The 21,749-nt window shown below is 39.1% G+C and overlaps 1 protein-coding gene across 5 annotated transcripts in view; it reads right to left on the bottom strand.

Moving 5' to 3' along the window:
• LOC119009647 (RNA binding protein fox-1 homolog 3-like) overlaps positions 1-21,749 on the bottom strand; it is a 504,213-nt gene that overhangs the window by 42,288 nt on the left and 440,176 nt on the right. For 3 of the 5 annotated variants that reach the window (XM_037081113.1, XM_037081114.1, XM_037081115.1), the window contains 2 exons: positions 10,913-10,966; positions 46-138 (listed from right to left, as the gene is read on the bottom strand). The exons of 1 other annotated variant lie outside the window; for it this stretch is intronic. In XM_037081113.1, the coding sequence (XP_036937008.1) occupies positions 46-138; positions 10,913-10,966 (147 nt within the window). The remainder of the gene's footprint in view (positions 1-45; positions 139-10,912; positions 10,967-21,749) is intronic. One more of the 5 variants, XM_037081116.1, reaches the window with a different exon arrangement.

Raw genomic sequence — 21,749 nt, 5'->3', positions numbered from 1 at the left:
AAGAGGGGGAACAGGAGATAAGGAGAGACAGGAAAAGGAAGGCACCTCTATTTTGCGTCCCTCTACGATTGTACCATTTAGTTTCTCCCGTGCACGGTCTGCATCTGCACTCGTTTCAAATGTTACAAACCCAAAGCCCTGCAGTGGCCCAGAGGTGGGATTGAAAACCAAACAACAAAGAAAAGAAGTCCAGAATTGGAATGATAAAACAAACGGGGAAAAAGGAGAGAGGAAAAAGACACAAAGCAGAGAGCTGCAGGTCAGGAGGAGGTCTAGATCTTGAAGCAGAACCCAGACAGACTGAAGGCAGGTCAGACAAACATGAGAAACTGCTGGAGTTACAGTAAGGAAAGCAGGGAACATAGGACATCAAACAATAGACAAGAGTGCTGATTATAATGATACAAACGTAGGTTGAAAATGAATAGGTCATATGGATAGATCATCAGTGTAAGTGCAAATTCCTGGGTAATAAATGTTCATCTGAAATTTTCTCTAGTTTTTGAAAAATAAACAGTTAGGCAAGAGGAATTGGTGACACAAACGGTGAGGTGGTGAATTGAAAAAGATTGTAGAAATTAAACTTGAGAAGCATGCATCTATGCATGATGATACATCTCACAAATGATTTCACTTCATATCACAGTTATTCACTAGGGGCGGGCATCTCTCCTGTGTAAGACGATCCTATACGTATCCTAGTATCCTATTATTGATACAATACAATTCGATTCAACGCAATTCAATTTTCTATTCTAATTTAGAATTGGCCAATTCTATGAAAGTGGCATTTTTTACTTTCAAACACACATTTCATTAACTACCAGGGAATTGTCTGTATTTCCCTTACTACTATGTTTATCTTCATCTTAATCTGCTTAGACTATGTAAAAAAAAAACACACCAGTTGTCTCATCGTGGACCTGAGGAACAACTATCCTGTCTGGATCTCCGTGATCAGGGGTCTCTTACTTGGATCTGTCTGTACTGGGCCTCTCTGAACTGGATGTCCCTGACTCCTATGATTATCAATCAGACAAATGTTTACTACTGACAAACTCAAAAGTTGGATTAATTAAATACTGTGCACCAACTGTCAGTAGACAGTAAACCGTGTGCACTATGGTTCAATTCAGTGCATAATTTCAGTAGACAATAACAGTTAACAGTGTGCAGTACTACAATCAGTCACAGAATACAGCTGGTGATGGAAACATGCTAAAAAGCAGACAGGTCATAAAAGTCCTTAGCAATAAAACAGGCTTTAGAAGTTGTGATTACCTTAGACCTCGCCAAGTTGTGGCTAAATTGTGGCTGGAAAAAGTGTTTAATTGCTAGTGCTAGCCTTACTAGTATCTTCATTGTCTGCCTGCACAGGTTTTAATATGCTGGAGATTTTTCCCTTTAATTTACAACTGGATAACCCCCTGCCCGGGACAGATGTATTCTCCTTTCTCTCAGGTCAATTGAGGCTCAACACTCAGGAAATCCAGGCTCTCACCATCTGGGGGAAGACGGAGAACTGTTTTTTCATGAAGATGTGTTGATAATTGAGTGTCCTTGCAATTGTCTATATGGCAACAGTGGCTGCTGGTCTATGTCTCTGTCCCTTTGAAATCTACAGATACCTTCTCCAGAGAACCAGTACTCTTAGGGCCTAATCTTGCCCTTCCCCTTCCCTTTTTTTCCCCCTTTCCCTAAGAGCTGTGACTTTCCAATCTACAATGGGTTTGTGCTCATCCGGATTTCCAACAAGTTTTAAATAACCATTAGACCAGAATCTTATCTTCTTAATGTTAACAGATTAGCAAACAATAGAGAAAATCAATAAAACTGATGTTTTCCACATTTCTCTATGAGGTAAGTGAACCAAGATCAACAGTGTCACCTTTTGGTGAGTCCCGGTGTGATAGGAACAGACTTTCAAGAAATCTTTATTTGATAAGTTTTGTTTATCTTACTAGTAAATATCTCTGACATATTTTTTTTTGTAACAAGTATTAAGCTAGAACTAGAACAAATATGTACACATCATCATTTCTAATGTATATTCAAGTATGTTTGATGTTTTGATGAACTTTTACTTTTCTTTTTAGCTGAAGTGATTTCCGTTCTGTCATATTATTTCATGTAGACAAAGGCCACCTATTAAGCCATGGTGAAATTCTGGGGAAGGTGAAACACAATAAAAACAATAGTATAAGTTGAATTAAGTCCTGTGAGTTTAAACATATAATATCGTCAGAGGAAGTGAAGCAGTTATTCCGCCTCCTTTAGATCCACCTGCTAGACTGAATAATAAATAGAGACTTTGCTCTCTCTCGCTCTCTTCTTCTGAAATTTTCATCCTTTACTTTCTTACTTTTGCGAGATGCTCCAAGACTAATGATCTCCGCAAATATCAACCACTTGTTGAAATGTTCTCAATTTCTAATTTGCGATACTGAAGAACTTCTAAGTACCTTCAATTTTGATAAAGGTTTAACAGAACAAAGTTTTGTTCCTTTTAGATTTTGTTATTAATATACCATTAAGTATCAGCACCTGATTCAGAGGAAGTGAATTGAATTGAATTCATCTTGTACTTAGTAATGACAAAAGGCCAACATTTCATCCTCCAGTTATTTTAGACAAGACGTTGAATTAGTTTACGAGTCAGAGCTTAAGAACCACCACTCGAAGCAATGAAGAAGAAATCTTTATTAAGACCATCATCACTGATAAAGACATTGCAGTAACTGACTGCTTCTGAAGCCATACAAGCGGTTTCCAACGAAAGAAAGACATTAATCCTGAGCCAAGACCAGCTCTGCACCCAGTGCTCTCAAGCGGACATCCAGCTGTGCCTTGAGATGAGAATCTTGTCAACAGAGTACCTGACGAGATGCGAGTTCCCCTCTGGCTATTGGACCGGCGCTGCAAACCCGCAATCAAGACAAGAACAACGGAAACCAAAGCTGTGGACTTCACCCATCTCCAAACAAAGTAGGCTGATTTTCTTGCATATAGCTGGATTCACACCCATGAAAATGAGTTGGTGTCTTAAAGTTTTGATTCCCATCTTTTGATCTTAAGAGAAATTCGACTAGGGTCTCATTAGTATTAAAAAATTAGTCCCGTAATTATTCAAAACTAAATACCCAACCTGTAATTTCACCATCCACCCATGGTCATGTAACCTTACCATTTTACTCATTACAGTCTCTACATTTTCTGTTATCTGTTGTTATTTATTATCTATTTACCCTGAATTATTTAGCCAATAAACATATATAACTGTCTGTCGTTGTCTGTGCAAGTTTAATTTTAATGTGGAGAACCGATGTAACTCTGTTAAGAAATAACTGAATTCAGAACATGAGATTGAATATAGATCATGAAAATGAATGAATTGATTTGAAATTGACTGTTCATGCTAAACTTGTCCAGTTGGATTTGATTAATTCCCTCTGGATTATTCAAATAGATAAAACAACAGAGGTGGTGCCCCATTTAGGAGTGTATTATTAATCGCCAGACATTAATTACAATTATTATAGTAGTTATCTCCTACAATATCTTTAACTTTAAAAACAATTTCCAATTTATATCAGTTGCATTTAATTTTTACACCCATATTACTGATAGATCTAGTTATCATAAACATTTGAACCAGCGGTGTCATTAGTACTTGCGCATGTAGCAAAGTAAATCTATTTCTATCCATTAACACCATTTAAATGTTAAAGTTATAAGTCAACTCAAGTCTGAAATCATATTTCCTCAGTGCTGTCTCAACAACCCTGGTGTACAGTGGAGACGGCCGGTCTGTTTGATCACAAAATTACCATCCTTAGTTGTACAAATCCATGATTACAGATATCATCAGAAAATAATACTGTACACATAACATAAGTCTGATTTTAGTTTTCACGGAGCCTAGTTGTGTAGTGTAAAGTCGCTGCAGTGAACACCTGTGTTGTCAGGCATACACTGTGCGCCACACAGAGCGCATTGGAGACAGCGCCATAGCTGCTACACACACTCTGCCTTCTCCAATCAGTTTATCCAGTACATCTTCACAGCCAGCACATATGAATTGTGTAAATTAAGAGCATGTGGAAATGAAGTCAGTGACAGCTCTCACACAATTGTTACACTCCATATACTCTGAGTACCGATCATAATGCAGACTGCTTTCACCATTGCTAAATTTCAATAAATAGATAGCGGCCACATATCAAATTGATATCCTAGGGTTGGGGATATCACTGATCGGCATGATCATTTTGGCAAGTCTGATCATAGAAATACTGCCACATGTGTAGTTCTGCATGGAATGCACTGTCCCCACACTACTAGAGGACAATGTGAATGAATGTATACAAAACGTGCTTTGTAACCTCCACCTCACCAATGAATACATTGTTCTCTCTACCAGAAATGTGTATTTTCTTTGTCTTTTTCTTTGCCTTTGTCTTTCTTGTGATTCTCATGATTCACTGTAAATAACCATTATTCAGTGGCTCATTTTCATGCTTTAACATTCATTACACACTTTGCATTGACCATATGAAGGCAGTATATAAGGCAGATCTATGTGCGCCTATTTCCAGGTTGATTTCAGATTAATAAAGGAATTAGGGGCATCTCTGTGATTCAAAGAACTCGAGATTTTCTTAAACTTGGAGAAAATGAAATACAACCTGAAGGGGGTCATCTGGAAAATTTGAGTCTGTTTGGGACCTTATGATTAGTTGCATATTCAAATACAGACACTAAGACGCTACAGGACAATTGATTGATTGATTGACCCACTGTAGATGCACACTGTCATTTCATGCCAACACATTTCAAACAATTTACTGTGCATTTGCTTGGTCTGCTCTTTTGTTTGTTCTTTCTCTGACTTTAACCACTACTTTTATTTCATTTTAAAAAGAAGGGGGCATTATGCAGTAATATTCATTTTTATTTGTGTGTTTCTTTCTTTCATATTTTATGTTTAGACAGTCCTGGTCATTACCTGCATGTGTGAAGTGTTTGAATAAGCTGTGATTTATTTAGGACCTTTGTAAATAACTAAATAGTATTCATTTAATTAGGGCTGGAGGGTTAAAGAATTCAATACTGTCCTTACCACAAACACTACGATGGGAATGTTTAAAGAGCTCAGCATTGATCTGAGAAAGTGCACTGTTGATTTGAGCAACTCTGGAAAGTGCCTTAGAGCCATTTCAAAGCAGTTACAGGTCGAGAGATAAACTGTGCAAACAACTATTTGTAAGTATGAGGTACATGGCACAGTTGTGTCACTTCAACAATCAGGAAAGAAAACACAAACCTGCTACTGAGGGAAAATTGTGCAAGAGAGAAGCCCTTGCTGCAAACACCCTAAAGCTCTACTGAAGTTTGCTGCTCATCACGTGGACAAAGAAAAATCCCTCTGGAGCAAAGTCACAATGACCAGCATATTTGGAAGAGAGAAAGTGAGGCCTGTATCCCCAAGAACACCATACCTACTGTCATGGTGCTGGTAGGGTTATGCTATGGGGTTGTTTTGCTGCCAGTGGATCTGCTGCTCTAACGAAAGTATATGGAATAATGAAGAAGAAGGAACCTAAAATCATCTGCAGAAGATTGAGTGTTCCAACAGGACAAATATCCAAAACACACACCAGAAGTGGTAAAAGCATGGCTAAATCTGGGTAGAATTGAGCTTCCCAAAGTCCTGACTTGAACCCATCGAGAACATGTGGAAAGTGCTAAAGAAACAAGTTTGTGCATGGAAGCTGACAAATTTAGTTGAACAGCGTAATTTATAGACAATGTGAGACCAGGGCACAGCCCATAGTCAACAGGAAGCAACAGCCTTAGAGGACTATGCCTATATTCATAGAATCTGAAATTACAATACTTGCCCAACATTTTCATTTACTTACTTTGGGAAAGAGTAACGGCCACTAAACTACATTCAACGGAGCAATGTCGAACTTCATCAGTTCGTCAGTCAGGGACAGCCTTTAGTGTTAATAGTTAACTATCTAATTACCACCTTGTCTTGTGTGTGTATGTACGGATGCATGTGCTTTTAAATTTGTGTTCTTTCCAGCAACCCAGTCTCTACTGGACATGCACAGAAACAACTGGACCTAACTGAATTATGAGATGAAATGATAGCCTCCTCACACAAAATGGAGTTTGGGATGTGCATATGTGTGTGTGTGTGTGTGTGTGTTTGTATTAGCTGTAGGATGCAGTTGCTTTGCTGCTGTGCAAGGGCCCTGTGGGCCTTCAGCATCAAGTCTCCACAGCATAAGTAAGCCTTGAGTCTATGAGGCCTCCAAAGCATGCTCATGAGACCCTGGAGACATCTCAGACTGGGCCTGCAGAGGCAACTCACTCAGCAGCCCACACGTGGCAAAACTTGCCTGCAGACCTTCAGCTGTTGAGTCTCATCTATCCATGTCAGTGAGCTCTTACTTCATGTTCCTACAGCACAATTTTTATTTTTCTCTTTTCTAGCACCACTAGCACAGTTCAAACAGAAGAAAAAGCAACTGTGCTTAACCATTATGGCTCCAATATTGCCATTGGTCATCATGACACATTGAAGTGGCAACTGACAGTTGTAAAGGCCCAGTCTGAGTTATCAGATTTCCTTGTTAGAAATTACATTTTCCGATACATTTATTACCTTCAAATTAATCTTTGTTAAATACAATTTATTCTATTCAGTACGTGTGCTTCCCATTAGTTATAGTCTGAGAGGCAGCCCATTCTCACTCTCAGTGCATCAAACAGAGCAGCCTTGTCAGTTGCCACTTCCAAGTTTAACTCTATAGGTACCCCTCTCATATCACTTATTGAAGTGGCCCTCCAGTGCAGTAGTATAAAGAGTGAGAAAAGGCCAAGTTGGGTGGTGTTTGGAATGATTGGATGGATCATCACTGGACATAACACAGAGACCAGGGTTCACTTCCCTTTTGTGACAACGTGTCAACAGTGATTTGTTTATAAGTTATGTTACATGAGTAAGTTAAGATACATAGATGTCATCAAAACAACGTCATCAAAACCAACCACAGGTGCACACGCTGAGCAATCTGAGACCCTTGGCTTGCGTGAATGGTGCTGTTTCCTTCACACCCCCTGCATCAGCATCTGTGAACAACATTGCAGCTTTCATGCTGCTAAATCCTCATTCACTAAACACCAAAACACTACTCATCCATGACATCATCACAGACAGGAAAATTGACTTTCTTTGCCTAACTGAGACATGGCAGCATCAGCAGGACTTCTTAACGCTAAATCAAGCCACTCTCCCAGGCTATGTTTACATCCAGAAACGCTGCTCTAAGCGCCATGGTGGTGGGCTGGCAGTCATACATCGAACAGACATCCTGGTTAAACAACTTCCAGCACTGAATGTCACCTCATTTGAGTGTGCAGCCTTCTCCCTGGCAGGGCATACACAGCTGCAGGTTGTCCTCATCTACCGCCCTCCAAAAGCCTCATCCACCTTCATGTCCAAGCTGTCTGAGCTACTCACCTCCATCTGCTCCATGTCTGCATCTACACTCCTGCTTGGTGATTTCAACATCCATGTGGACTCCACCAGCTGCCCCTTTGCCTCTGAATTCCTGTTGCTACTGGACTGCTTCAACATCACACAGCATGTTAAAGGTCCCACCCTACGATGCCTGGACCTCACTGTTTCTGACCATTATGCTGTCCTTTTCACTGTTTCTGTTCCTGTGCCCAAGCAGCGCATAAGTCCTAACATCACATACGGGAACATCAAGACAGTGAACACTCTGGCCCTGACCAACATCCTTGAATCCCCTTGACACCTCACTGGGGGGGCTGGTGGCCCGCTATAATGCTGCTATCTCCTGTGGTCTTGACTCCCTTGCCCCTCTTACAACCCGGACTGTCTCCTTCACCCATTCTGCCCCCTTGTTCACCATTCAACTCCGTACCCTTAAAACCACTGGTCGGTGCCTGGAGAGGCTCTATAAAAGATCTGGCCTCACCGTCCACCATGAAGCCTACAAAGACCATGTTGGGTCTTATAAAGAAGCTCTCTCCAAGACCAAAACAAATCAAATCAAATCAGTTTTATTTATATAGCCCAAAATCACAATCACTACTACACCACCCTCATTGGAGACCAGCAAAATAACCCCAGAATGTTCTTATCCATCATTAACCAGTCCTCTCGATGTCCCCCAGCTTTCTGGTGCCCCTGACCTCTGCTTCAAGTTCCTGGACTTCTTCCAGGAAAAGGTGGTTACCATTCACCAGCAACTCAAGGTGTGCTTCCTCTCCTCCTTCTCTCCTGTGGACTCAATTTCTTTTGCTAAGTTGGTCTCCCAGGCCAAAGCTTCCACCTGCTCTCTGGACCCCATGCCAACAACTCTGGGGAAGTCTTCCTTGCTTGCAGGTCTGGACCCAGACAACTTACACAACTACCAATCATCCTTTCCTGAGCAAAATCCTGGAAAGAGCAGTTGCCGCCCAACTCCATCAGCACATGGCCAGCCATGAGCTCTATGAACCCCTTCAGGCTGGTTTCAGGGCACGCCATAGCACAGAAACTGCCCTCATCAAGATCAACGACCTCCTCATTTCTGCCAATTTTGACCACATCAGTTTTCTAATCCTCCTGGACCACTCTGCAGCCTTTGACACAATCTCCCACACCATCCTCCTTATCCATCCATCCTATCTGACTACCTTGGCCTCACTGGTACAGCACTCTCCTGGTTCCAGTCCTATTTAACAAACAGGAAACAGTTTGTCACAATTGGAGACTCCTGTCCATCCTAGCTCCAGTCAACCAATGCTCCCCCATAGTCAGATAATTCGCAAACATGGTCTAAACTTTCACTTAAATGCTGATGACACTCAATTATATCTCCACCCATCCACCCAGCTATCCCACAGGCACTCATCAACTGCCTGCAAGATATAAAACTCTGGATGACATCAAATACACTCAAACTTAACATTTATAAAACAGAGCTCATGGTTGAGGCATCCAAGGCGCTGCTCCAGAAGGTTGAAGATCTTCCCCTGGACATCCACGGAAGTCCACAACCTGGATGTCATCTTTAATTCCATGCTATTTTTTCAATCACACATAACATCCATTACAAAATCAGCTTTTTTATCATCTGAAAAACATCTCCAGACTCCTTCTCTCCCTCTCCCAACCGGTGGGTGAGACCCTCATCCATGCCTTTTCACCTCCCACCTGGATGACTGTAATGGAGCCCTGTCTGGGCTCCCTTCCAAAACCCTGGACAGGCTCCAGTATGTGCAGAACTCTGCTGCCAGGGTCCTCACCCGCACCAAGCCCTGGCAACACATCACCCCCACATTCATCCAGCTTCACTGGCTCCCAGTCAAATCCCACATCACCTACAAAATTCGTCTCCTGACCTATAAATCTTTCCACTCCCTCGCCCCTCAATATTTGTATGACCTCCTCCACCCCCATACTCAGTCTCGGACTCTGCGCTCATCAGGCACACACCTGCTCTCCATCCCTCACAACAAACTTCAAACCCTTGGCGACAGAGCCTTCTGTGTAACAGCCCCCTCTCTGGAACGCTCTCCCAGCTGAAATCCACAAAAAGACTTCTATGGAGACTTTCAAAAGAGATCTAAAAACACATCTATCAGCCTATCAGCTTTAGGTCCAGCCCTGTCAGTCAACTTTTCTCTCTTTATCCTATTGTATTTTTTGATTATCCATTTATTCTTTGTTTAGTTGTTGTTAAGTCTTTTAGTTAGTGTTAAGTGTCCTTGGGTACCCTGAAAGGCGCCATACAAATTAAATGTATTTTCATTATTATTATGTAGTCTGTTTATAGCCATAGCCATTTCCCTCTGGCCATTTAATTTACACTTTGTAAATCACAGAAGTGGTGTTTGTGAATATTATCTTGCTGAACAAAACCTGTAAGTATCATACACTTGTGATAGAGCTTTTTTTCTGACAATAATCTTAAATCTAGTAGAAAAATCCCATAGGCTTTTCTGTCGCGGGAACCAGGGCAATGCTAACTTCCGGGTTAGAGTACAGTGATACATCATTGCTACACCACTGTATTTAGGTGGCTGGCATTTATGAGTGAGTACAAAAGGGGATTGCTGAGCTTTGGTGGAGGTACAGTATGTGCTCTACTGAGCAAATACTGGGTTTTTGTTAGGATATAACAACATTATGAAACATTTTACAACTAGTATAGAACATAACACTCAAACCAAATGCTCAAAATTATAAACATGGAAACTAAAAGATAAACATGAAATAGTAAAAACCAAATCCACAATAAGGACAATGATAGTCATGGGTGTGAAGTGTGATTTCATTTCTTTTCAAAATATTTCAATCAGGAGTTTCAAGAGTGTATACTACATCTAAATTGCACAACAACTTATAAACACCTAGTGCAATCAGTCCCAAACACAAAATGTAAAGGCTACATGAGATGGCTAGAGGGTTGATCCTTGGTATACAAGTGTACCGTGTTATGGAATTCAACTGCGCTGGATTGTGGCTTGGTGGATTATATTTACACAGTTCTTACTTCTTGACACTAGAAAATGAGAGGCTAACCAGGCAAGACAGTGTGTGTTTGTAGACTGAGTGAATCTAAATGTCAGCATCAAGATAAGTGTGAGCGATTTATTCTCTGTCACAATGTACAGCAGACTGGTATGGTGTAAAATCTGCCTACAGGTTAGTATCACTGCTAGGTCCGTAATCACTATTAGACAGAAAGTAAAAAAAAGCTGTGAAGACAGTGAGTGGTGTGGAGGACTGCAGGAGAAAAGGAGGGCAAGGGAGAAATACAATTGGCTGGAAAACCACGTGTGTGAAGGAATGTTGTTAAAGACATGGTTACAGTGCACTTACCTTGGAGCCTCGCTCATTAAAAATAATCTCCACGTCTAAAATCTTGCCAAATTGCTGTGGGAGACAGGAAGGGAGGAGGTGGTCAGGGGATAAAGAGAGAGGAAGGGGAGGAAGCAATTAGTATTTTCTCTTCTACTGTAAAATAAAATAAAATAAAATGTACTATGTACATTTTTTAAAAAAAACACACAGCTTCACGCTTCAACCCCCCCACGTGAGCAGACACACACACAAACACCCACACACACACACACACACACACACACACACACACACACACACACACACACACACACACACACACTACTAAGTAGGTCAAGGAGTCACTGCTCCAGCTCATACTCTTAATTCTGTTTAATGCTGTGTTTGCTTTGGCATGGTAATAAAGAAGTGCGTGTATGTGAGTATGTGTATGTACATGTGTGTGTGTATTAGGGACAAGGCAGCGTTAATCAACATTACAGTGGTAGATGTGGACGCTAAAGCAGTGCAGCACCTCAGCACACACCACTGATTTTACTGATGCCCATCATCTTACTCTTTCATTCCCCTTGGAAAAAAAGAGAGTAATTCTAGTGTGTGAAGAAGGGAGTTCGGCCATCAGTGATAACAGTGTTGTCTGCCCATGATGCAGAAGTAATTATCTGGCAAATCTCACTCTCAGCAGTGTAGGCATGCATCTGGTGCCTATATTATCTACCGATGAAGTTGTTTATGATGGTTCTTTGGCTTATTACTGTAGAGTGATACCTCCAGAGACACATAGTGAGTGCATTCATGTTGGCATTGAATTTGTGTTTTTTATATGTATGAGTTTAACTAGGTTAAAAATGGTTCAAACTCTAGCAGTGAGTGAGGGGACATACTCTTGTTTATAGCCTTATCTTGGGCTTAAATGTACCATAGAGATTTGGTAGTACAAGCAAACGGTATATCAGTAGATTTGTGAGTCTCTTATCATGCACGTCTAGTCAGCATGGTTGTTTCAATCTTTTGCTTTATAAAAGATTTTTGATATTAATATTTTTACAATACATTATACTCAACAATTTAATAGCTAGTAGAACATTAACCTTGCCTTTAAGAAGCTGCATTTTGGTCACAAAATATGAATAGTCAGACAATTTTTTTTACCTTCACATTACTTGTATTTTCTTCCCCATTAAATTTCCCATTTTATTTAGATTTTTTATTTCAGTTCAATCATTTCTTAATTAGGGCTGTCAGTTGAACACGTTAATTAGATTAATTAATTACACTGCAAATTAACCCGTTATAAAAATTAACTTAATTAATTCTGAGATTCTAAGTGGCAATTCCATGCGTGAGCATTTTAAATTTGGCCCACCGAATGACCCATAGGCTACTTGGCAGTGGCACGTCATGGTAGCACTAGCACCGAGGAACTTGACCAGACGTGTTTGTCACTTCCTACCTGCATCGTTAGTCAAAGCAGGGTGACAACAGGGTTTTAGACAGAATGGGGGTCTGTTTTGGTTTGCCAATTTTCCGCCTCGGAGGGTACACTTATTTCTGTATCGCCTGCTATCTAAAAACGAAACAGAAATGTGCCGACCTCTGTGTGAGGTGGGTGGAGGTGTCAATGACCTGCACTGTTTTGCGACCCATAGCCGGGGAGTTTTAAAACCAAGAAACAGCTGATCACAGCAGTCAGTCCATCACTTCATCCGCGGACATTAAGATGAACAACTGGACAGCCGCAGAGATCCAGGAGATACAGCGTCTCCTTGGTCTCTGTAGCTGTTTGGTTGTGTTAGCTTGTTGTTGTGTCGGCAAGCTAAGGACGGTCGCTACTTACAAATTAAAAGCCCCCCGCTAAGAACCCAGTTCGAAATGGGGTGCAATGTAAAGCTCTTATTTTGAAGAGAAATTCTATGTCACTGTTCACAGCCTTAAACTTCTACTATTCATTTTGAATTGCCGTATTTAGTCAGCTTTGGTATTCATTTTGAATTGCTGTATTGAGTCAGCTTTGGTATTCATTTTGAATTGCTGTATTGAGTCAGCTTTATTGCTCAGTTTGAATTTAGAGTCTGCTTAAGTGCTTATTTGAGACTCAGCCTTATTTTATTTCTGAATTTTATTCATTTAAGTGTATCTGTATTGCATTTTTGAATGATGCACCTAGCCTAATTGGTTTGCTGGGATGTGCTTGACCATTTTCTTTTAAATTTCATTCATGAAACGCACCTCACCAAAAAAAAGATGTGGATTTCAAATCTTCTCTTCTTAGTGTATTCAATTGATTAGTCATGCAATACAATTTTCTAATGTCCTAGAATTCCAATTCTTTATTTGGGTACCTTTAGCAGATATGAGATTAAAGTGTGATTAATTAGATTAATTAATTACAAATCCTGTAATTAACTAAATTAATTCTTTTAATTGCCTGACAGCCCTATTCTTAATTAATTTCTAATTTTTGCAGTTTTAGTCCGTATTTCTTGAGGCTTCAGACTTAATTGTAATTATTTAACCAGCTCTGAGCTTGAGTGTTTCATTCCATGCAACTTTATATTTTCTACTATATCAGAAAAACAAATGTTGTGCTTTCTACTCCACTACACTTGTCAGCTTTATCTTAAGTTAGTTTTCATATTACCCTTCCTTTCCAGTGAATACCAGTCTTCCTTTTATGTGTTGTGCAAATGATCTCACTTCTTAAGATAAATAACATCTTTAAAAGGACTTCTGGATTAGCTGGAAAACAGGGCTGTTATTCTGAGCTCATGAAAATGACTTTTTAGAGATTTGTGGTTCTCACCGGACAACAACCGGCTACAAACATATGACTGCCTTATTAAACAGGATTACATTCCGTAGATTAAGCTCTGATTTCTGAAAATCCAAAGCTCATGTATTAAAAACAAAAATCATGACTAATAAACTCTAAGCACAAATCCCATCATTTAGCAAACTTGTCCACCTGGAAAACACTGGCCTTCAAACTGTATTGCCCTCACTGCTGATCTAATGAAACTTTGGTTTGAACTCTGACAAAATGGATAAAGGATAAAGGAATCTTGATTTTTGCGGGCACTGTGGATGTAAGTGGAAAAAACTTTCAACGCTGTTTTAATGCTGTACCATACCACAAGATTACCAAACAACTATTTTCCCCAGGATGTGAGAACCCCCAGTCCTCAGCACTCCACCAAAATAAAATTTGTTTAAATTTTATCACTTATCCAATCCAGATAGGTTGGATTCCGAGACATCAGAACCCCACTCCAGTGTTGCTTCCTGTTTTTAGGTTACAGTTCTTTCTCAAAGAAAGACTGGGCATGTGGTTACTAGTTGGACGTTAATTACTACTACTATGGCTAACAGACTGCTGTTCTAGTCAAGTTCTAGCAAGATCAAGATCATTACAGCCATAGAATTGATATTAGCATGCGCAGTAATACAGGTGATAATACCTTTACTACTGGGAGACAACTTCACTGCTAAACTTTCCCTCTGCTCTGATCACAAACACCTGTCTGGTCTGAGTTCAGACACCACTGCTTTCCCTCTAGCTCAGCTACACTCACACTACATGCTTCCATATTATTTAAACACACTGTTACAGATTTACGTGTTTCCTGCGATTTTTGTTCCTTTTCTCCTCCTGTCTGTCCTTTCTAGCTTTAACCAGGTGTGCTCTTGCTTGATTGTGTAATAAATCACACCTAGCCTGGTGAGAGCTCCTGTGCTTACATCAGAAGACATAGGCTCTTGAGTAGGGACTACTAGTCTTTATGCCTCTCAGCCAGGGAATTTGTTTTTACCTGTGTGGTTTTGTTAATCTTAATCAATATTTTGGCTCTTTGTCTGTCTTTATCTTAATAAATACCATTGATTTGGTCATTTTAAAGGTCTCATTTTATGGTTAATGTGGGATGTAATTGGAGTGTTTTTATCCCCGCAGATCCACCCAGAGCCATTTCTTGCTACATGAAGACTATGGTGGTGCTGCACAGGGCCCCCTAAACACTACAGGATGCCCTCAGGTTGCAAGTCCAGTCTCAATATCTGAGGAGTCCGCTGAGGTTCCAAGCAAGCCAAGGCGTTACGTACACCTGCTGATTGGTCAGCTCTGGTCTCTACAGATTGGTCAGAACTGGTCTCTACTAGGGGTGTTGAAATTAACGTTTTAATAATGCATTGTGAAGCACAGATGAATGATTAAAATCAATGTAGTGACACACCATAATCGATTATAGCCCACTAACGTAACTTGTTGATTTTCCGGCCGCACCAGTATAAGTCTTACTCTGTTTCAATCCTCTCTCTTTTCTACTATTTCGGCCAGTTCACAGTAACTACGGCAAATGCATCTCATCTGACTGACATCACCTCACTTGTTGTGAAACATGGCTGAGAAAAAAGTCATTTAAAATTCATTTAGCATCAAAGCAGCCATCTGGAGACTTTTCTGGACTGTTCAAGGTTCACTCACGCTAGGCAATCCGTACTGTGCCCAAGCACGTTGGATCCCCAAAGTCCAATTTCTTCGAAGTGTGAGCACTCTCTACCGTGCAATCTGGACACAAAGTATTATCGTGCGTATTGCGCCGCCGTGCATAATCGAGAAATCAAGGAATGTGAGAGGGCTGTCTATGACCAAAACAACACAAGATAAGCCACAAAAAAGTTAGTGAATCGTCACATTCTCTGTGTTTTTATTCTCCACTGTGCTGCAACTACGCTACGATGTGATGACGTTTGTAAAAGAGGTAATCATGCTCAGGCCTGGTTGCTTCAGCATGGTATGGAGCAACTGTATTTTGTTCACTGTCAGGGAGCCATTGTGATCTCTGTGTAGTCAGGTTTGCTACATGGCTTAGTTGATTTCAGTTGAGATAAGCTTTACACAGACTTTGGCACCACATCAGACACACTAACTTATTCTTCAGCCTAGACTGTAACACACCTACATATGATACATGTGTGAGCACCACCACTATCTCTTTGTTTCTCTCTTATCAAAGAAACAAGTACTGATCCACCACACGAAGAAGAAAAAAAAAACAAACAAAACACTTAGAGGCTGTTGGAACAGGACTGTGAAAAAAGGCAGCAAAGAGGACTTTACAGCAACATTAAGGCTCAATTTATCAGAGGCAAACCATGCAGTAGTCTCGTTTTATCATCCACTTTGTTTCTAGTGTTTTTTTTAAAATTATTTTTTACCATTTCAAACCACTGCCACCACATGTCAGTTCTTCCAGACAAACACACGCACACACGCACACAGTCCTTGTACATATTAGAGTTAGCTTTATAGTTTTATTTATTTTGCACAATTAAAAAGAAAAAAATACACACAATATGACAAAGAATACAAATAACATACAGTGCAGGGAGAGGCAGAAAACCCAGTGGGCTTATTTGAAGCCTCCACCTAAATAATGTTAAATTTTCACAATTTTATAAGGAAACACAAAATCAACATACAAAAAAAATCATATGACTACATAAAAGTAATAACAAGCTAACAGAAACAAATTATATATAATAACAACAAAATAATAACATCAGTATAAAAGCAGAGAATGTGAGTGTGTAATGTGTATGAGTGTGTGTGTGTGTGTGTGTACAGGTGTGTGCATCCGTGAGGGGAATATTGGTTTATACATCTAATTTGTTAATTCCTTAAACATGTGTGAATCAAAATAAAAGATGGCGACATGGACAACGATGCATGAAAAAAAACAATTACAAAACAGTTAAATGATCTTTTAAGTTTCTTTTGTAGCATTTTATAGAGGAACAGTTTTTTGCCAGATGGGAAAAGACACTCCATAATATGGTACCCTTAAATCTTATGAACATTGACCTCTGCGATTAAGAAATTGAGAAGGATGAAGATCTGAAGATCGACAAGTTGTGTAGGAATGGATCTGTGAATTTGCTTTAAAGTAAGTCTTGAAATGCTCAAGAATATTCCCTTCACTGTGTGACTCTGACGGAGTTGCAGTTCTGACAAAATATTTCTGGAGGACCAAGATTTTGTAGAGATTAGTAGGAGAAGTACTCACCCAAACTATATTACAATAAGAAAGATGGGGATAAATTAAACTGTAATAAAGAGTAAGGAGATAGTTTGTGGTGACAAGATGACTGAACCTCCTTATTAAACCAACAGATCTATTTTTTTCTGCTAACCCAGTCAGTTTGTTCTCTCCAACTCAAACTCTCATCAACAATATTGCCAGGAATCTTGTAGATGACACTTGAGGCATCTCAACAGACTCAATTGTAATTTATGATAAATCTTTAAAATTTGATTTTTTGCCACTGAAGATGATTTTTTTTATAATCAAAGATAATTTATTTTATCTGAACCATGTAGTGTAGGCAGTTAAACCAACATTAGCATCCTTAATCAGTGAACTGAAATTTGAATGAGAGAGAACTAGAATTGTATCATCTGCAAACATTACTGAAGAAAGGATGTTAGAGACATTAGTAAAATCATTAAATCATTAAAGTAATAATAATGGTCCCAGAATGGATCCCTGCAGAACCCCACAGAGTAGTCTGGCTTTGTTGGAATAGCAATTCTTAACACAAACATGTTGAAAACTAAAAAATATTTTTTTTTAACCATTTGTACATAGTGTCATGAAAACTGTATTTTATACATCTTTTCCAGAATATGATGATTTACTATATCAAAAACTTTTGAAAAGTCTATGAAAATACTACAAGTAAATTCATTATTTTCAAGTGCTGAAGTAACTTTGTCAATCAGGTGAAGAAGAGGCTTCACCTGATTGACATATTGCATGTGCGTTTATGTGTGTTTCTACTGTTTGGGTTAAATAAAAGACCACCTACATGTCAATTTAGTACCTTTGAATGAGACTGGATTATTGAATTGGCTTTAAGGGTGGTGCTTCTGAGGTGATCTATTGTAAATTGTAATTGTAATGTGATTATCCCTTATAATCATTAATTATCACTGATAGCTAAATTAAACCCATTTTCTCTAATAATGTTGCACATAAACACTGCATTAATGGTGCGTCCACATGAGGAAGTGTAGTGTTAGCAATCATTCACAATTGTGCAGTATTAATTTAAGCAGAATTTGGCCATTAAGGTTCACATCTTTAACTCTCTAGCTAAACATTTTTGGCTAAAACATTTTACATTTAACCCCACTAGTCCACTACAGGAGTAGACGTAAACATTGATAACCCATTTGATTAACTAAAATCTTTTTAGATCATTGACTACCACCTTGAGCCATTTGTTATTTCTGCAATCAATTGAAGTTGAAGTTCTCTGAAGAAATCATGAGAATTTCAGTTCAGCATTTGAATACCCAGTCTTCGATGCATTCTTGTCAAGCTGTCAGAATTTGATGACAACTTAAGTGCTCCTCTTTTAATCGAAGAATGCCAACGGCCCTGTGAGACAAGTTTTATACCCGGCTGTTACTGTATTGCATTTTAGCCTGAGTGAGAAATACAGCCGTAGATAGAGCCACAGCGTGCTACCCTGTGAAACACAACTTTTGTACTATTACCCATGGTTACTACCATGTGTTTTAGCTGAGTCCACCTTAAGAGACAATCATCTGTCTGTTACTGACCTGCATTTCAGTTGGTGCATGTTCACAGGTTGGTGGGCAAAGTTACACACCCATAGAGCTGTGTTTATTTTCACTGGTCCCAAGAGCCACTAGACTGTGCTGTAACCAATCCTCCCTCACAGGAAGCTACTCCTATAATGTAGGCCCACATTGTTTGGAGTGTGTGACAAAAGCAGCACCATAGCCAACCACACCGATTGTTTGGACAATTTGCATAACAATGGAGAACCCCATTTTAGAGTGATTCATTTCTTCCCTGACAAAGAGTGTAAAATCTTGCTTCCCTGAAGTCATTAGCAGGATAAATCTCAGTGAGGGCAATGAAGAGATACAGTCCCTACTTAATAACATGTGTGATGTGCAGAGTGCATCCGCAGACCTATTGTTAAGATGTTTGCTTCTCACCTTCCAAAGCCAAACCAGCATTGCTGTTCAGAGCAAAACGAACTTAGAACTCCTTAGAGTGCATAATTCTAGTCTCCATGAGGTTGAGGTATGGCTAGTAAGAAAGCAATGCACAACTTAGATTATATGCACTCCCCAGCGTAATATCTGTACTTGCACAAAAAGGAGTTTTTAAATCTTCAAGGTTTTAAGGCTTTAATGTATTCCACTACCACAGTTGTTCAGCCAATGTGATTCTGGTTACTCTGATTCACCCCCCCCCCCCCTTTGCTGGAAGGTTAACTCCCTCCCCACTCAACAGATGTGAACAATTCCCAACCAACCCTAAGTCTTTGGCAGTGAAGTCAGATCGTGAACCTCCACTCAGAGATAGAGACAACAGCTACAGGACTTTTCATCTTTCTGAAACAGACAGCAGCCGAGTCATTCTATAATTAGGCATACATGTCATGTCCATAGACTTTTATCAGTTCATTAATGTATTTATTTATTCACTTCAAGCAATGATCAATTTTACATCAGAGCACATTTGTCTACAAAACTTAACAGCTCCCATCATTAATTTAGCAAAAGATGCATATACTAAACTGGAATCTGTTGTTTTTTTGCTGTCTGATTTGCCAAATGTCAGGTTTTGCTCTTCAGGTTAAACCTAAATTACATGTTTTTGTATAATGTTTTCATAAATATTTGTTCAAAATAATTATTCAAATTTGAGAGAGGCATTTTAAAATCTGTTTTGCTCATTCATGTGCAGTAAATCCGCCACTTTGTGTGTGTGTCTGAGAAATCTCTGTCAACCGTGATACTCACTGGAGTATCTCCTATAAATCAGCAATGGTTTGTCCAACATCACTTGATGTTATTTTCTTTTGGAGGGAGATGTGAAGAGGGTGTGGTAAATCTCTACTTCTCTTCAATATTCTATCAATATTATGGTATGCACATGAGTGGATTAATTCATCATCAACTGAACTTGCATTAGATGTATTTACATACATGCAGATAAGGTGTATAAAAACATGAGCTGATCAAAATCTCATGGTGACAGGTCTGAGGTCTGCAGTGAGCACAAAGCCCTAAAATGGATGAAATGTCAACTGTGTTACCCATCCACTGTAACACAGTTGACAATGTTGGCAGTTAATGTTAACTTTGAAATTAATCAAGTTAATTGTATGAAATTAAATACATATATTTTTTTAATCAAAATAAAGTTTTTTTTCTTCAGAAAAGGTTTTTCTTGTTCTCCTGTCCTGCCAACTGTGTTACACCTGTCAACTGTGTTACATGTGGTTTTTGTATCATAAATCTTTTAAATGTTGGAAAAACTATAACAAAAAAGATGGAGAATATCTCTGGAGAGGGAAGTCATAGGTATGACGAATAACTCTAGTTTCAGTGTGATGTGGATTTATGTTGGTGAATTGACTCAAACACCTTCAAAAAAGTAAGTCATTAAATGTCTAGTATTTCATTTGTTTTATATGTCACATTTGTCTGTAACACAGTTGACAAAATAATGAATCAAATGTTTATTTTCATCAAGATATTTGAAAAGTAATTTGACCTTAAGCTTGCCAATTAATCAATTTAGCACATTAAGGGTGTACATTATGGAAACATCTAGTTTATTTTTCAAAAAAAGAATAATGATAATTTGACTTTTTGGTTGAAATGAAATGTACCCCTGATTATAGAATGACCCAGCCACAGTAGACAGTTAGGCTTGCCTTCACACCACCTTTGTTTATTCATACTGAACCAAGCAGCACTGGCAGAAAGCCACTCCAGTGTGTCATTTCCTACAGCATGCCATCATTGCGAAACCAAAATAAGCATGATGGTACACATCTTAATGGTGAGATCTGTGTGGGTTGTTTTTTTTTCCCACTTCTGTTTTTTTTCTCTATAACTACGTTACGATATATATATATATATATATATATATATATATATATATATATATATATATATATATATATATATATATATATATATATATAAATTTAAAAATATCAGTGTAGAATAGAAGCTATAACCATATTTAGTATAAATAGATGCTCAGTTGCAGCCATTGCAATATAGAAGCAGCTAGATGAACTCATGGCTATGTGAAGCAGCACTAACCTTGCCAAGCAATATGATAATTCTCAGTGTTGTGCTCCCCAGAACTAAACCTTGAATCAAGTAGTTTATTTCAATAAATAAATAAACATGGAGTAGACGGCTGAACAAAAGCAAGGTCAAGATCTCTCCTAGCTCTCTCTTCGACTCTGCCTTTGTATGTCTCTGTCTGGCTCTCTCAGCCCACTGAGCAAGTAATTTAGCCTAACGTCCTCTGTTGTCTCTCTAAGCTCTTAATGACCTGCAATACTTCAGTGTTGTCTGTGGCATATTTATATACTATTGTAACTAAGTATATTCACAAGTACTGTGCTTCAGTAAAATTTTGAGGGCAAAATTCTATAGGAAAGAAATGCAAGGTTTTTTTGCCACTCATTGGTAGAGGGCTACCACACAGGGGGAACTGGGCATAAAAGCAGCGGGCAAATCGGGGAACTGGTTGATGTGAGTGGTGTGCATACAAAGTGCAGGATATTGTTAAGGTTTAAGTGCCTTTTTGTTGTTTTTGTTATGATTCAGTGTCTTTTTGTTCTGTTTGATTTTTAATCCATGCACTTTTGTGTCTCTTCTGGATTTTCAATATCTCCTCTGTGTTTTTCCCTCTGTGTTCCCCTTCATTACCTCACCTGTCCTCTTCCCTCCTTACTCTCCTCACCTGTTCCTCATCTTGTCATTAGTGGGTCTGTATATAGTCTTTGT

The sequence above is a fragment of the Acanthopagrus latus genome, chromosome 20 (genome assembly GCF_904848185.1).
Source record: "Acanthopagrus latus isolate v.2019 chromosome 20, fAcaLat1.1, whole genome shotgun sequence".
NCBI classification, from domain to species: domain Eukaryota; kingdom Metazoa; phylum Chordata; class Actinopteri; order Spariformes; family Sparidae; genus Acanthopagrus; species Acanthopagrus latus.
This window is presented reverse-complemented; position numbering and strand designations above follow the sequence as displayed.